We start from the raw sequence: 17,651 nt of genomic DNA on the forward strand, positions 1-17,651 counted from the left end.
CCTATGGAGCCAGTCTATGGGAGAATCTCAATTATATACTCCTCGTGTCCTCTCTCCTCGGCTCCTTCTCAAAACCCATTAGAGGAGGTCAGAGGGGAGAGGACGCGAGGAGTATGCAATTGAGATCTTCCCTATAGTCTCATCACCTCTAACCACTCTTATAATAGGAGCGCCAACCTCATGCCCCTGACACCTGAACCCCAACCCTCTCACCTTTCAGCCAGGCCCTTCTTTGTGAGGCCTGAGATGACGATAGGGTCAAAAGGCTCCTCTGTGCCTGAGATGGTAATACCCAGCGGGCCGTTGAAACGCTTCAGCTCCACTGTGTAGATAATGGAACCAGACATCTCCAGCTCATCTGACAGGGACAGAGAGAGCATGCATAACCACACATGCTCAGAACATGTAGAAATATGACAGTTATTACATAAGGGATCAATTAGACCAAAAATAAATGGCACACTAGCTAGCACACATCAGACATGAGTCACAAATGAAACATGTAAAAACAAGCCACTTGACAAATCAAAGCACCATGACACTCTGCTATACTTCATTTTACAGTTATTTTTCAGATGGTATTTTACATAAAAATGTGCGAAAACAGTGGGAACTTACAGCACAATCACACATCACATATTAACTTTCTTATGACACACGGTATGTAATGACGTGTGTTTATACTAGGTAAATAGACAGCAATGTTTTGATACAGTCTGGAGATGTGCCCATTAGGGAATTCAAGATCATTGGACAGAAATCTGTACTTTAAACCAACCTCTCCACGCAATACTGCATCTTTATTGTTGAAGCATGACTCTGTGTTCATCTTACCAGCGTTATCCTCGTCCTTCTGGATCCGGAGCTTGACCATGTCCTCTGCCTGCTGCAGCACATGCATGGCGTCCTCCATGGTGCAGTTCTCCAGACGCACGTTGTCGATAGCCAGCAGCCTGTCCCCTGGCTCCAACGTGCCTGTCCTATTAGCAGGCAGGGTAGAGGAGGGCAGCAAATTAAACCAGATAAAACATCAAGTGATACTTGTGTTTGTACCTGACATTTGCTTTGCATCTTAAAGATAGCATTACTAGGGCCCTGTTTTTCCTGGTAAGGTCACATGGTGAGGAAAAACTCCTGCTCATGACTAGTATCACTGCATTTCAGACTTAACTAAACCCAGAACAGAGGCAGTAAAGCAAGTAATTTGTTGGAGTAACCTAAAAACTGGACGTTTCTTTGCTGACCTTATCAGCATGGCTCCCCATGTGATTGGGATGTGGGACACACCTGTGAGCTATGCTTCCTTTTCTGATGTCAGAGATGATGAGAGCTTTTTCGGGTCTCTTGCTTGCTGTTCAGACAGAGACACCATTACATTAAATGTTAATAATATCCACAATGATAATAGCAGGGAATAGAAATCACATTTATCAGTAGTTACCTGTAGCCCAGATTATTTTAATTTGCTCTGGATACATGCATGTTCCACTTTAATGCACACACCCACAACAGTCCCACATCATTGCATATATAACAAGTTCACTGTTGGCTTGCCCTACTACTACCTTCAGTATATGTGGTATCACTTCCCTAAAATCCTCTGTGCTACAGATAATTGCTGTCCTTTGTTTTTCCAGGGTTGTTAAAGTGTGAAAGAGTTGATGATAAATGCTTGTATTAGACTGCTATTATTCAGACATAATTAGGCAGTAGCTTCCATGACAGTCTAAGAGACCAGTCATGGATCACAGAGCATTGATCCACAGAGAGAGAGACAAAACTCCAAAAGCCAACCAAATCATAAGAAAACAAAACGATTATTATTTCCAATGTGTCAAGTAATTAACAAAAAAACTGAGGAAACTAGAATGCTATTTGGCCCTAAGCAGAGAGTACACAGCAGCAGAATACCTGACCACTGTGACTTACCCAAACTTAAGGAAAGCTTTGACTATGTACAGACTCAGTGAGCATAGCCTTGCTTTTGAGAAAGGCCGCCGTAGGCAGACCTGGCTCTCAAGAGAAGACAGGCTATGTTCACACTGCGCCACAAAATGAGGTGGAAACTGAGCTGCACCTCCTAACCAATGTATGACCATATTAGAGACACATATTTCCCTCAGATTACAGAGATCCACAAAGAATTTGAAAACAAACCCGATTTTGATAAACTCCCATATCTACTGGGTGAAATACCACATTGTGCCATCACAGCAGCAAGATTGGTGACCTGTTGCCACAAGAAAAGGTCAACCAGTAAAGAACAAACACCATTGTAAATACAACCCATATTTATGCTTATTTATTTCCCATTTTGTACTTTAACCATTTGTACATTGTTACAACACTGTACATATATACATAATGACATTTGTAATGTCTTTATTCTTTTGGAACTTTGAGTATAATGTTTACTGTTCATTTTTATTGTTTATTTCACTTTGGTATATTATCTACTTCACTTGCTTTGGCAACGTTAACATATGTTTCCCATGCCAATAAAGCACCTTGAATTGAACTGAGATTTAATTGACTTTATATTAAGGCCAAGGATTCTAATGTTGGGCTACGTCACCCCCTGCTGTTCGCATTTGGCATTCTCACCACTGATTGTGATGCCAAGATCTACTCCCCTCCTCTTGGGCAGCTTCACATGGAACATGCCACTACTTGGAACCACTGATTCTAATTGGGGACAAAAACATGAAATTAACAGATTGATTAAAGCATAAATAACAAATGCAGACTGTCCTTTTAACTCATATTAAGGAAATATGTACTAACTATGACACAGTATGTGGTTGTCTCACCTTGCTATCTTAAGATGAATGCACTAACTAGTCGCTCTGGTTAAAATATGAATGGATAAAAGAGATGCCATTTCCAACTTTGATAAACAAACATTAAAGAAAATAAAAAGGCTTTACCTGCTACATCAAACTCGACCTCCAGAGTGACCTTATTGGCCAGAGCGGCATTTCGCAGTAGTTGTTTGGCTTCCTCCAGTGTTCCATCCTCTGTAGGGATTCTGTTGATTAACAGGAGTCTGTCCCCCACCTGCAGAAGTCCACATCTGACAACACAAAGCACAGTTAGAAGATAAAAATAAGGAAAAAGGGTAATTGTGTGTGGTATTCAGCACATTTTAGATGAAAATATAAAACTCATTTTCATAGTGAATGTGGCCTTTATACAGTTAGACTAGACAGACATTTATCCAAATGACCAGGTGTTACGAACTGTTTTCCCCAATACTTCTCTCATTTACGGCCCATTTCCCAGACCCAGATTAAGCCAACTCTGAAATCAAAAAGCATTTTCAGCAGAGACCATGAGACTCCTGCTGTAAAGCGATAAGAAACCTTATCCATGTTGACTAATACCATGCATCTGTTATATGGAGCATATACACATTTACAGATCCATCTTGTTTTCTTTACTCTCATGACTGCTGTAGATTTCAGATATAAGTATCAGTCAATTTAAATAAATTCATTAGGCCCTAATCTATGGATTTCACATGGCTGGGAATAAACACCTTAAATCTAAAAAAAAAAAAAAAAAGGTAGGGGCGTGGATCAGAAAACTAGTTAGAATCTGGTGTGACCACCATTTGCCTCATGCAGCGTGACATCTCCTTCGCATAGAGTTGATCAGGCTGTTGATTGTGACATGTGGAATGTTGTCACACTCTTCCAGCGAAGTTGCTGGATATTGGCGGTAACTGGAGCACGCAGCCATCCAGAGCATGCCAAACATGCTCAATGGGTGACATGTCTGGTGAGTATGCAAGCTATGGAAGAAATGGGACACTTTCAGCTTCCAGGAATTGTATACAGATGCGACATGGAGCTGTGCATTATCATGCTGAAACATGAGGTGATGGCAGCGGATGAATGGTACGACAATGGGCCTCAATCTCATCACGGTATCTCTGTCCATTCAAATTCCCATCAATAAAATGCATTGTGTTTGTTGACAGCAGCTTATCCCTGCCCATAACTTAACCCCACCATGGGGCACCAACGTGCCAGTGGGATTTGATGATGAGTATTTGCCCACTGAAGTCGGTTACGACGCCAAACTGCAGTAAGGTCAAGTCCTTGGATGACGAGCATGGAGACAAGCTTCCCTGAGACGGTTTCTGACAGTTTGTGCAGAAATTCTGCAAACCTACAGTTTCATCAGCTGTCTGGGTGGCTGGTCTCATACGATCCCGCAGAAAAATAAGCCAGATGTGGAGGTCCTGGGCTGGTGTGGTTACAAGTGGTCTGCGGTTTTGAGGCCAGTTGGAAGTACTGCCAAATTCTCTAAAACTACATCGGAGGTGGCTTATGGTAGAGAAATTAACATTAAATTATCTGACAACAGCACAGGTGGACATTCCTGCAGTCAGCATGCCAATTTCACGCTCCCTCAAAACATGAGACATCTGTGGCATTGTGTTCTGTGACAAAACTGCACATTTTAGTGTGGCCTTTTATTGTCCCCAGCACAAGGTGTACCTGTGCAATGGTCATGCTGTTTTATCAGCTTCTTGATATTGCACACATGTCAGGTGGATGGATTAACTTGGCAAAGGAGAAATGCTCACTAAAAGGGATGTAAACTAATTTGTGCACAAAATTTGAGAGAACTAAGGTTTTTGTGCATATGAACCATTTTTATTTTAGCTCATGAAACATGGGACCAACACTTTACATGTTGCGTTTATATTTTTGTTTCGTATATTTCAACTCCACTTTGTCCTTTTGATCTCCTCTCACTGACAACAATCCACTGAGTCAGGACCCTGAAGGGCACAATCAATTCATGTTGTTACATTTTTCATTTGTTTTGACTGGTCCCTCCTGTCTTCTTCTGAGCAATGGGAAACTTTTAAGTAAACTTATTTTCACAGAAAAATGACTAATATTGAATCAATATGTCACCTAAGTTGAACAAATCTCAATCATCTTTCTGATAAATAAATTACTCTTCACCTTGCTTGACCTTGAATAAGGGCACAGACACTTCACCAAACCACTTCCATTACACAAACACACATGCACCCACAAACCCACACTCCTACTGTACAATCAGACACATACGTACTTCCATGATCACATAATGATCAGGACAAACACATAGGAGCACTGTGAACTAGGATTCATTCACTAACCACTGCGATTAATTTACCTTTGTGTCAGGACTGAGACGAACATACACAATACGATGTTCTGCTTGAGTCATTCCCTCCCAACGGCGGGAGCCTTTTAATGGTATTACACCACCCAGGGGACAAGGCCTTCTCTTGTTCATACAGACATTATCATTAATCTTACAAGACAAGGAGAGAGACCACACACTGGCCTGATCGGTGTTCGCTGTTAATTGGCCTGTATCGTTTTACCTTATTCAATAAACAGATATTAAATGCAAGGATCAAAATTAAGAGTGTTGAAGTGTGGTGTGACAAATAAACTACCGGGAAAGTAGACTAGAATGCTTCTCACAAACACAGGTTCTAATACCACTGCAGTTATTTCAATTACATCAAAGCAAAGTGGCTAATGGAATTGATAGGACATAGTGTATCGAACACTGACGTCTTTGGATAGTTAGGAGACCCAGATGAATACTCCTCAGAGAAAGCAGTGACTCGCCCCATCACTCCTGATGATGCCCCACCATCCTCTTGAGTGACTAACACACTGTGTGTCTCTGGGTGGAAGGCCGTGTGCGCACATGCATCTCTGTGTGTGGGTGGGTCACCTTTCGGCAGGGCTGTCGGGCTCGATGAAGCGGATGACTGGGGGGGCAGACAGGGTCTCTGTGGCAAAAACACCCCCCTGCAGTTGAACCCCAAACCCTAGGAGTGGATCCCCCCTCAGGACGACCTCGCTGGTCTCCACGTGAACAACCTGACCCCCAGGGCCCACTGAGCTGGATGCTAGGGACACTGGTAGGGGGGTTGGATGGATAGGAGGAAGAGAGAAGGAATAAATGGTCAGAGTGAAAAGAGCGTTAGAGAGAGAAAGGGAAAGTGAGTGTTCGAGAGTGAAAAGAAGAGAGGGAGTCAGCTATCAGTCTTTCCATCAGTCATCTTAGTCGACGTCAGTGATCAGTCATCAGAGTGGTCACCACTTTGACGAGGGGAGGCAGGGTAAATTCTCAAACTATTATAAAACAATGTTATGAATTCACATGGAAAAAAACAATCCACATACGTGAGCTCTTGTGCTCCTTACTCCGCTGGCATCTCTTGTGTGTCGTGCTGTGGGGGCTTGGGGGGGCGACGGGGGGGATGGGGCAGGGCAGGGTGCTGCTGTACCCTGAGGTGGCTGTGGAGGAAGGGGAGAAGCCACCACACACCAGAGCTGAAAGGACACATGCTCACAACATCAAACCAATGCAAAGAGAAGTCCCCCTCAAGGTAGAATAATGCAACTCGCCACTTGACCTGTAACTCCACAGGGGCTACATATGATGCTAATGCAAAGTCAATGATATCATATCATTGGGATCATATCTAGGATCATTAACCCAAAAAAATGACCGATGATCAACAGCAACTCAAAATACATACGTACAACAAGGAAAAAGGTTATATACTGTACTATACCCAGTAGCATATTCACACATTCCAACTTACATTTGCAGTGGTCCTGCTGGTTGAGCTGGTGGCTGGGACTGCTCCATGTCTTGCAGTGCTGGGTGTGGCTGTAGTTGGCAGTGGGCTCCCAGTGTTGAAGGTTGCTTTTCTGTACTTTCACTACGGCCACAAATAAACAAAACGATAAACAAAATAATTGTTTATTTGGAAAAGATTAGGAAAAGCTGGGGCAGCAGGTAGCCTAGTGGTTAGAGCGTTGGACTAGTAACAGAAAGGTTGCAAGATCGAATCCCTGAGCTGACAAGGTAAAAATCTGTCGTTCTGCCCCTGAACAAGGCAGTTTTTATTTTACCTTTATTTAACCAGGTAGGCAAGTTGAGAACAAGTTCTCAGTTACAATTGCGACCTGGCCAAGATAAAGCAAAGCAGTTCGACAGATACAACGACACAAAGTTACACATGGAGTAAAACAAACATACAGTCAATAATACAGTATAAACAAGTCTATATACAATGTGAGCAAATGAGGTGAGAAGGGAGGTAAAGGCAAAAAAGGCCATGGTGGCAAGGTAAATACAATATAGCAAATAAAACACTGGAATGGTAGTTTTGCAATGGAAGAATGTGCAAAGTAGAAATAAAAATAATGGGGTGCAAAGGAGCAAAATAAATAAATAAATTAAATACAGTTGGGAAAGAGGTAGTTGTTTGGGCTAAATTATAGGTGGGCTATGTACAGGTGCAGTAATCTGTGAGCTGCTCTGACAGTTGGTGCTTAAAGCTAGTGAGGGAGATAAGTGTTTCCAGTTTCAGAGATTTTTGTAGTTCGTTCCAGTCATTGGCAGCAGAGAACTGGAAAGAGAGGCGGCCAAAGAAAGAATTGGTTTTGGGGGTGACTAGAGAGATATACCTGCTGGAGCGTGTGCTACAGGTGGGAGATGCTATGGTGACCAGCGAGCTGAGATAAGGGGGGACTTTACCTAGCAGGGTAAATGACATGGAGCCAGTGGGTTTGGCGACGAGTATGAAGCGAGGGCCAGTCAACGAGAGCGTACAGTTCGCAATGGTGGGTAGTATATGGGGCTTTGGTGATAAAACGGATTGCACTGTGATAGACTGCATCCAATTTGTTGAGTAGGGTAGGGTATTAATTAGTTAACCCACTGTTCCTAGTCCGTCATAGAAAATAATATTTTTTTCTTAACTGACTTACCTAGTTAAAAAAAGGTAAAATAAACAAATTACAAAAACAAAAAAAATCGCTCTCTCAATCTGCTAAATTCTACCCATGAAATCCTGTTTTCCTTTCCATGTCTAAATTTACTCCACACAGAGCCTGCAGGATAACACCATGCAGAGTAATTGATATTTAATGTTTTCTTCATGGTACGCTAGATAATCCTGTGGCATAATGTATTTTTGTCAACACAAGAAAATCTGTGAAACACATTTAATTGAATTAATTGAATGGAGCAAAGAACGGCTGGCTGATCTTCCTTTTTTAAGTTCATTAACAAGCTTCAACAAAGCTGCATGCAGATTGGAGAGCATTTAAACGTTTCACTTTGGAAGAAAGAAAAATAATTTGTTTAAAAAACACTGTCAGGTCAGTCAGAACTGACTCTCACTGAGCTAATACTGCCTTGAGTGAAGAGAGGACATGCCATGAGAATCTACCTTGAAAATAGCTGAAACCCGAAAAGCTGATTGCAGATAATGTCTCTGTCATGATGATAAGGCATTTCTCCCCTCTCTCCTGATTGGCAGGCCAATACTGACCAATTGAGCGTGAGCTGTCAGTGTCTAACCTGAGGATAAAGAGTCTGCATACAAAGGTTCGGCTTTCTCCCAGCAGAACTCGGCTAGGTAAAGCAATAGTCTGTGCTCGCATATTCCGTAAAGACCTTCGCTTGAAAAAGAAGAAAATATAATAATATATACTGTTGTTTGTCCCTGCTAATAGAACGAAGCAACAACATTTTAATGATTTTTGAAAATTTTACCAGGCAAGTCAGTTAAGAGCAAATTCTTATTTACAATGACAGCCTACCCCGGCCAAACTCGGACGATGCTGGGCCAATTGTGCGCCGCCCTATGGGACTCCCAATCATGACCGGATGTGATAGAGCCTGGTTTCAAACCAGGGACTGTAGTGACGCCTTAGACCACTGCGCCACTCGGGAGCCCTAGCCAGAAACACTTCCTGAAATTAGTCAGAATTAAGAAATCTGTCATAACATTTTTACATCTCACTAAGATGTTTGGTGCAGTATTTCTCAAGTGAAAATCTTTGCATTGAAACTAGTCTCTCGTTAAATGACAACACTTCATGTTTCTGTAACGGATGTGAAACGGCTAGCTTAGTTAGCGGTGGTGCGCGCTAAATAGCGTTTAAATTGGTGACGTCACTTGCTCTGAGACCTTGAAGTAGTGGTTCCCCTTGCTCTGCAAGTGCCACGGCTTTTGTGGAGCGATGGGTAACGATGCTTCGTGGGTGTCAGTTGTTGTGGGTGCAGAGGGTCCCTGGTTCGCGACCGAGGATGGGCGAGGGGACGGTTTAAAGTTATACTGTTACATTTCCACTCCTACTAGAAGTAGTACTGTTGATCAAGTAGTAATTTTCAACAACAACACAAATTGTGAGCACCTACAGCCCCCCCAAAAAACGCCTAACATGCTGACCAGACCGGACACGCCGCGTGCGCCAGCGTCACAAAATACATTTAGAAATCCATGTTATTCAATTATTGCGCCAACGAGCGTCTGCGATGCCAAGGGATAAAATAGAACTCCTTTGTATTTCTGATGCAGATCGCGCTGAAAGTCCTGCCTCTCCCATCTTCTCATTGGTTTATAGAAGCAGGTACCCACTTGCCATTTCCTCATTGGTTATACTCACTTGAGTGATTGAAAGACGAAATGTTTTGCCGGTTGTCGTGGTAAAAGTGTAGATGCCAATCACCATACAAATTCAAAGATGAAAAAGCCTGGAAGGCTAGAAACGATTCGGTTGGCCATTTTATGTGTGGATTAATTGTCGGAGTAGAAGACCTTGTGCATTTCAGGTAAAATAACAACTCAATGTTTATATCCCAGGACAAATTAGCTAGCAAGTGCAAGCTAACTAGCTAAATTGCCATACATGTTTAATGCTTTTCGACCTGTCCCCAAATTAATGTAATTGGTTGAGTTTGTTTTGATATTTTAACCTGCATGTCGCGTTTGGTGTAGGGGGACAAAATACATTTATGCACGATAGCGCCCGATGGCACTCGCGCGCAGCCGGTTTGGGTTCCGTGTAAGACCAAAACATCACAAAATGTAAAATATGCAAAAACTGTTTTGACTGGTAAGCTTTATTCGATTGGGTGAAAAGTTAATGTGATTGGAGACAGATGCCACACAATTAAGCAATAAGCCCCAAGAAGGTGTGGTATATGGCCAATATACCACGGCTAAGGGATGTTCTTAAGTATGACACGACGCAGAGTGCCTGGACACAGCCCTTAGCCGTGGTATATTGCCATATATCAAACCCCCAGGTGCCTTGTTGCTATTATAAACTGGTTACCAATGTAATTAGAGCAGTAAAAATAAATGTTTTGTCAAACCCATGGTATGCGTTCTGATATACCATGGCTGTCAGCCAATCAGCACTCAGGGCTCGAACCACCCAGTTTATAACAGAGAATAATGACTGTTCTGAAATGTTCCACTTTTTTGATTGCATTTACAGTGTCGATAGACTTGACTCCTTTTACAAATTATTTGTATTCTTAAATGCTATAAAGCACAGGTTATAGCCTAAAGATAAAGTATTGGCTGTTATTTTCAATGTATTAAAAACAAATTGTTTATGAAACAGTCAAAGGAAAAATGTGGAGTTATGCTCCACACTTGAACGCACCCAAACCTTGCAGCTATATTTAACAAGGAGAATTACACACGACAGTAATCCTCAGTGCTCCGTTTGTACAGTCTTAATCTGTGACAGCCTCCCCCCTCACATAGAAGGATTTGCAGGAAACATGTTAATACACTACATGACCAAAAGTATGTGGACACCCACTCGTCGAACATCTCATTCCAAATCATGGGCATTAATATGGAGTTGGTCCCCCAGCTATAACAGCCTCCACTCCTCAAGGAAGGCTTTCCACTAGATGTTTGAACATTGCTGCGCGTACTTGCTTCCATTCAGCCACAAGAGCATTAGTGAGGTCGGGCACTGATGTTGGGCAATTAGGCCTGGCTAGCAGTCAGCGTTCCAATTCACCCCAAAGGTGTACGATTGGGTTGAGGTCAGGGCTCTGTGCAGGACAGTCAAGTTCTTCCACACCGACCTCGTCAAACCATTTCTGTATGGACCACTCTTTGTGCAATGGGTCATTGTCATACTGAAACAGGAAATTGTCTTCCCCAAACTGATGCCTCAAAGTTGGTAGCACAGGATTGTCTAGAATGTCATTGTATGCTGTAGCGTTAAGATTTCCTTTCACTTGAACTAAGTGGACTAGCCCAAACCATGAAAAACATCCCCAGATTATTATTCCTCCCCCATCAAACTTTGCAGTTGGCACTATGCATTGGAGCAGGTAGCGTTCTCCTGGCATCATCCAAACCCAGATTCAACCGTCGGACTGCCAGATGGTGAAGCGCGATTCATCATTCCATTGAACGCGTTTCCACTGTTCCAGTGTCCACGAGCTTTACACCATTTCAGCAGACGCTTGGCATTGCACATGGTGATCTTAGGCTTGTGTGTGGCTGTTTAGCCATGGAAACTCATTTCATGAAGCTCCCGGCTAATAGTTATTGTGATGACGTTGCTTCCAGAGGCAGTTTGGAACTCGGTAGTGAGCGGCTGAGCCGTTGTTGCTCCTAGACGTTTCCATTTCACAATAACAGCACTTACAGTTGACCGGGGAAGCTCTAGTAGGGCAGAAACTTGACGAAGTGACTTGTTAAAAAGGTGGCATCCTATGACAGTGCCATGTTTGAAAGTCACTGAGCTCTTCAGTAAGGCCATTCTACTGCCAATGTTTGTCTATGGATATTGCATGGCTGTGTGCACGATTCTATAAATCTGTCAGCAATGGGTGTGGCTGAAATAGCCGAATCCACTCATTTCAAGGGTGTGCACATACATTTGTATCTATAGTGTATGAACCCATGGATGTCTCACAGATTCAGGACACCTGGTTAAGTCCAAGACGTCATAGTATGTCTTCTGAATGCATGTAGGTAAACACCAAACTCTTTTCAAACGTCCACATTGGTCTCAGGTAGAAGCTGTCATTATAGAACCCTTTCCTATCCCCTATGCCTAATCAAAAGAAGTGACAAGATGTCTGACCCTGGCTCATTAGTTAGGGGCAACTTCCATCTCACTCTGTGGTCCTGTAAACCTTTGGCTCCTGCAGCTTAGAGATAAAACTCACCTAGAGAAGCGCTTTAAGAACTCTATTTCCTATCTTTACTGCGGAAGAGAAGCCGCTAATATTTTTGTTGCTATGTCAGTCTTACTAAATCCCCCCGCGAGGATTAGACAAATTGCATTTTATGATCACGTATAATACCCAAATCGTATTTATCATTAAAATATAATGTTGTCGTTGTGGCATTTCATTTCAATAATGAATCTACATCTAGTCCAAGTTTGAAGGACATAAAAAATTACATTTAATAAGCATAAATAAAAAGTCAGTCAAACACTTCCTGATTTGTTTTCATTATCTTGAGTACATGCATTGGTTAGTGATACAGTCCAACTCCATTAGCTAATGGGGATCTCGCTAATGACTCAACAATATTTATTTTTCAAAACAACCATAAGAACCGTACACTAAAGCTAAGACGCCCACCACAGATAAGACAGCTACTGAAGATAAGAGTAAGCCACAGCATAGTTGTTCTATGCTCCTGAATCCTGCTTACAAGCAAAAATTAAAGCAGGACGCATCAGTGACTAGATCAATAAAAAAAGTGATCAGATGAAGCAGATGCTAAACTACGGGACTGTTTTGCTAGCACAGACTGGAATATATTCCGGGATTCCTCCGATGGCTTCATCAATAAGTGCATTGATGATGTCATCCACACAGTGACCGTGCGTACCCCAACCAGAAGCCATGGATTACAGGCAACATTTACACTGAGTTAAAGGCTAGAGCTGCCGCTTTCAAGGAGCGGGACTAACCCGGAAGCTTATAAGAAATCTATCCGCTATGCCCTCAGACGATCCATTAAACAGGCAAAGCATCAACATAGGACTAAGATTGAATCGTACTTCACCGGCTCTGACGCTTGTCGGATGTGGCAGGGCTTGCAAGCCATTACAGACTACAAAGGGAAGCATCTGCAGACGAGCTAAACTACTTCAATGCTCGTTTTGAGGCAAATAACACTGAAACATGCATGGGAGCACCAGCTCTTCGGGAAGACTGTGTGGTCATGGTCTCCGCAACCGATGTGAGTAAGACCTTTAAACAAGTCAACATTCTCAAGGCCGCAGGGCCAGATGGACTACCAGGATGTGTACTGCGAGCATGCACTGACCAGCTGACAAGAGTCTTCACTGACATTTTTAACCTCTCCCTATCTGAGTCTGTAATACCAACATGCTTTAAGCAGACCACCATAGTGCCTGTGCCCAAGAACACTAAGGTAATCTGCCTGAATGACTACTGACCCGTAGCACTTACGTCTGTAGCCATGAAGTGCTTTGAAAGGCTGGTCATGGCTCACATCAACACAATTATCCCAGAAACCCTAGACCCACTCCAATTTGCTTACCGCCCCAACATATCCACAGATGATGCTATCTCTATTGCACTCCACACTGCCCTTTCCCACCTGGACAAAAGGAACACCTATGCGAGAATAATATTAATTGACTTCAGCTCAGCGTTCAACACCATAGTGCCCTCAAATATCATCAATAAGCTAAGGATCCTGGGACTAAACCCCTCCCTCTGCAACTGGATCCTGGACTTCCTGACGGACTGCCCTCAGGTGGCAAGGTTAGGTAACAACACATCTGCCATGCTGATCCTCAACACAGGGGCCCCTTAGGGGTTTGTGCTCCGTCCCATCCTGTACTCCCTGTTCACTCATGACTGCAATGCCAGGCACGACTCCAACACCATCATTAAGTTTGCCGATGACACAACAGTGGTAGTAGGCCCGATCACCAACAACGACGAGACAGCCTATAGGGAGGACGTCAGAGACCTGGCCGTGTGGTGCGAGGACAACCTATCCCTCAATGTGATCAAGACAAAGGAGATGATTGTGGACTACAGGAAAAAGGAGGGCCGAGCACGCCCCCATTCTGATCGACGGGGCTGCAGTGGAGCAGGTTGAGAGCTTCAAGTTCCTTGGTGTCCACATCACCAACAAACAAACATGGTCCAAGCACACCAAGACAGTCGTGAAGAGAGCACAACAAAACCTATTCCCCCTCAAGAGACTGAAATGATTTGGCAAGGGTCCTCAGATCCTCAAAAGAACTGCACCACATGGTTGCATCACTGCCTGGAATGGCAACTTGGCATTCTCCCTCTGTAGTGCCTCCGAACGCAAGGCACTACAGAGGGTACTGCGTATGGCCCAGTACATCACTGGGGCCAAGCTTCCTGCCATTCAGGACCTCTATACCAGGCGGTGTCAGAGGGAGGCCCTAAAAATTGTCAAAGACTCCAGCCACCCTAGTCACAGACTGTTCTCTCTGCTACCGCACGGCAAGCGGTACTGGAGCGCCAAGTCTAGGTCCAAGAGGCTTCTAAACAGCTTCTACCCCAAGCCATAAGACTCCTGAACATTTAATCAAATGGCTACCCAGACTATTTGCATTTCCCCACCTTTTAAACTGCTGGTACTCTCTGTTGTTATCATCTATGCATAGTCACTTTAATAACTCTACCTACATGTACATATTACCTCAACTAACCGGTGCCCCTGCACATTGACTCTGTACCGGTACCCCCCTGTATATAGTCTTGCTATTGTCATTTTACTGCTGATCTTTAATTACTTGTTACTTTTATTTCTTATCCAATGCAACAACTGCATTGTTGGTTAGGGGCTCGTAAGTAAGCATTTCACATTAAGGCCTACAACTATTGTATTCGACACGTGTGAATAAAACATTTGATTTGATTTGATAGTTCTACCACACATCAGTTTCAGTGATCCCTTCCAGCTTCACATGCTACAAAACCACCTCAAACCGTTGGGCCAGATAAAAACCTGGAAAAAAACACGGCATGAACCATCCCAGAGAGGTGTGTGTTTGTGGGTGCGTAGCTTGCCACTATGAATAAGAGGCCGACGGTCTACCCCAGGGCACAAGGCTTGCCTCCCAGCACTTTCCACACTCAGCGTGATTCACAGAATGTGGGAGGAGGCAGCAAACCCTCTGCAGTCCCTTTAAAGCAGCAGCAGTTAACAAAGGTGACCATGTAGGTTTGTGTTTATGCTGAAAATGCAGTTTATCTGGATTGTGTCTGCAGGGTAACAGACAGTGCCTTCAGAAAGTATGCACACGCCTAGACTTTTTCCACATTTTGAACTTGTAATTAGTTCAATTGAGATATTGTGTCACTGGCCTACACACAATACCCTATCATGTTAATGTAGAATCATGTTTTCCGAAATTTTTTTTACAAATGATTTAAAATAATAAGTTGCAGGGACTCACTCTGTGTGCAATAATAGTGTTTAATATTATTTGTGAATGACTACCTCATCTCTGTACCCCAAACATACAATTATCTGTAAAGCACCTCAGTCGAGCAGTGAATTTCAAACGAAGATACAACCCCAAAGACCAGGGAGGTTTTCCAATGTCTCGATAAAGAAGGTCACCTATCGGTAGATATTATTTTTTAACAGCAGACGAATATCTCAATTACACTTTGGATGATGTATCTATATACCCAGTCACTACAAAGATACAGGTGTCCTCCCTAACTCAGTTGCTGGTGAGGAAGGGATCAGCTCAGGGATTTCACCATGAGGCCAATGGTGACTTTAAAAACAGGTACAGAGTATAATGGCTGTGATAGGAGAAAACTGAGGATGGCTCAACAACATTGTACAGTGCTCAAAAAAATAAAGGGAACACTAAAATAACACATCCTAGATCTGAAAGAATGAATTATTTTTATTAAATACTTTTTTCTTTTCATAGTTGAATGTGCTGACAACAAAATCACACAAAAATTATCAATGGAATTCAAATTTATCAACCCATGGAGGTCTGGATTTGGAGTGGCACTCAAAATGAAAGTGGAAAACCATACTACAGGCTGATCCAACTTTGATGTAATGTCCTTAAAACAAGAGGCTCAGTAGTGTGTGTGGCCTCCACGTGCCTGTATGACCTCCCTACAACGCCTGGGCATGCTCCTGATGAGGTGGCGGATGGTCTCCTGAGGGATCTCCTCCCAGACCTGGACTAAAGCATCCGCCAACTCCTGGACAGTCTGTGGTGCAACGTGGCGTTGGTGGATGGAGTGAGACATGATGTCCCAGATGTGCTCAATTGGATTCAGGTCTGGGGAATGGGCGGGCCAGTCCATAGCATCAATGCCTTCCTTTTGCAGGAACTGCTGACACACTCCAGCCACATAAGGTCTAGCATTATCTTGCATTAGGAGGAACCCAGGGCCAACCGCACCAGCATATGGTCTCACAAGGGGTCTGAGGATCTCATCTCGGTACCTTATATCCAAGATGGCGTAGCAGTCGGACGTCTTGTCGTGTCGTGTCCCTTGTATATATCGTTTTTTTACATATTTTTCTTCGCATATCTTTTAAAACATTTTGCTAAACCTCAACTTCGAAATACTCTCCTGCAACCCGCCTCACCCAACGTAGCGCGGATCTGCTTTTTTTTTCTAAAGTATTTATATTTACTTCGGATCCGGAACCCCTCAACTGAAGCTAGCCAGCTAACTACCAGCATACCACTGCTAAGCGGTCATCAGCTAACCTTTAGCTCAGAAAGCTATCGCCAGTTCGAACAACGCGACTCTAACCAGAGCATAACGGACCTATTATTATTTTTATTTTTTCATCCCCGGATTCCTACCGCAAATGGAACATTTTTAGCTGGATCTTCACAACTAGCTAACTAGCTAACCGCAACCCCGGATGATTACTAGCATTTCCATCCACTTAGCTTGAAGCTAGCCCGGCCAGAGCTCCTGTGCTACCACCGAAGCATACTCCTGGGTTACAATATCCGGACCCACGACCGGTCTATCGATGTCACCGCATGAAGAGGCATAAACAGACTCACCCCATCGCGACGTCCCCCAAAGACTAACTTTCTAGCCCTTGCTATCTGCTTGCTTGCTAATTCAGCCTGCTAACTGCTAGCTTGTTTAGCCCCGGTCCGCTAACTGCTACCTTGCTCAGACCCGGCCTACTAACTGTTAGCTTGTTAGCACAGGCCTGCTAACTGTCTGAATCGCCGTGTCCCAACCACTCACTGGACCCATATTTACTTTCAATCTCTTTTTGATTTTTAATTCGATTATACCTTCCGGTAACCTGCCTCACCCAATGTGATACGGAATCGCTATTATTTTTAATTTTTAGAACACATTCAAGAACCTCCAGAAGCTAACCAGCTAACTAGCTACAAGCTATTTAGTCATTGTTAGCCACTGCTAGCGGCTTTACCTTCTGCACAGCCAGCCATTTTTTTTTTACCTGGATAATACTTGCCAGTCTAGCTTCCCTGCCCCATCCACCGCTGCCCCCTGGACACTGATCACTTGGCTACATAGCTGATGCATGCTGGACTGTCCATTAATCACGGTACTCCATTCTGCTTGTTTATGTTTTATCTGTCGGCCCCAGCCGCACTCAGGCTCTGTGTGTAGTTAATCCGACCCTCCCTGCCTAGTCAACGCCATTTTACCTGCTGTTGTTGTCCTAGCTGATTAGCTGTTGTTGTCTCACCTACTGTTTAGCAAGCTCTCCCAATTCAACACCTGTGATTACTGTATGCCTCGCTGTATGTCTCTCTGAAATGTCAATATGC

The 17,651-nt window shown here is 43.5% G+C and overlaps 1 protein-coding gene across 2 annotated transcripts in view; it reads right to left on the reverse strand.

Moving 5' to 3' along the window:
- The window catches only part of LOC110531951 (glutamate receptor-interacting protein 2), a 74,874-nt gene that overhangs the window by 16,354 nt on the left and 40,869 nt on the right, over positions 1-17,651 (reverse strand). For both annotated transcript variants that reach the window (XM_021615495.3, XM_021615497.3), the window contains exons 10-17: positions 6,635-6,754; positions 6,210-6,359; positions 5,755-5,941; positions 2,928-3,073; positions 2,605-2,685; positions 1,288-1,351; positions 835-980; positions 214-358 (exon numbers count right to left, since the gene is read on the reverse strand). In XM_021615495.3, the coding sequence (XP_021471170.1) occupies positions 214-358; positions 835-980; positions 1,288-1,351; positions 2,605-2,685; positions 2,928-3,073; positions 5,755-5,941; positions 6,210-6,359; positions 6,635-6,754 (1,039 nt within the window). The remainder of the gene's footprint in view (positions 1-213; positions 359-834; positions 981-1,287; positions 1,352-2,604; positions 2,686-2,927; positions 3,074-5,754; positions 5,942-6,209; positions 6,360-6,634; positions 6,755-17,651) is intronic.

Source organism: Oncorhynchus mykiss, chromosome 9 (assembly GCF_057628025.1).
Source record: "Oncorhynchus mykiss isolate SJ-2025 chromosome 9, ASM5762802v1, whole genome shotgun sequence".
Lineage (NCBI taxonomy): Eukaryota > Metazoa > Chordata > Actinopteri > Salmoniformes > Salmonidae > Oncorhynchus > Oncorhynchus mykiss.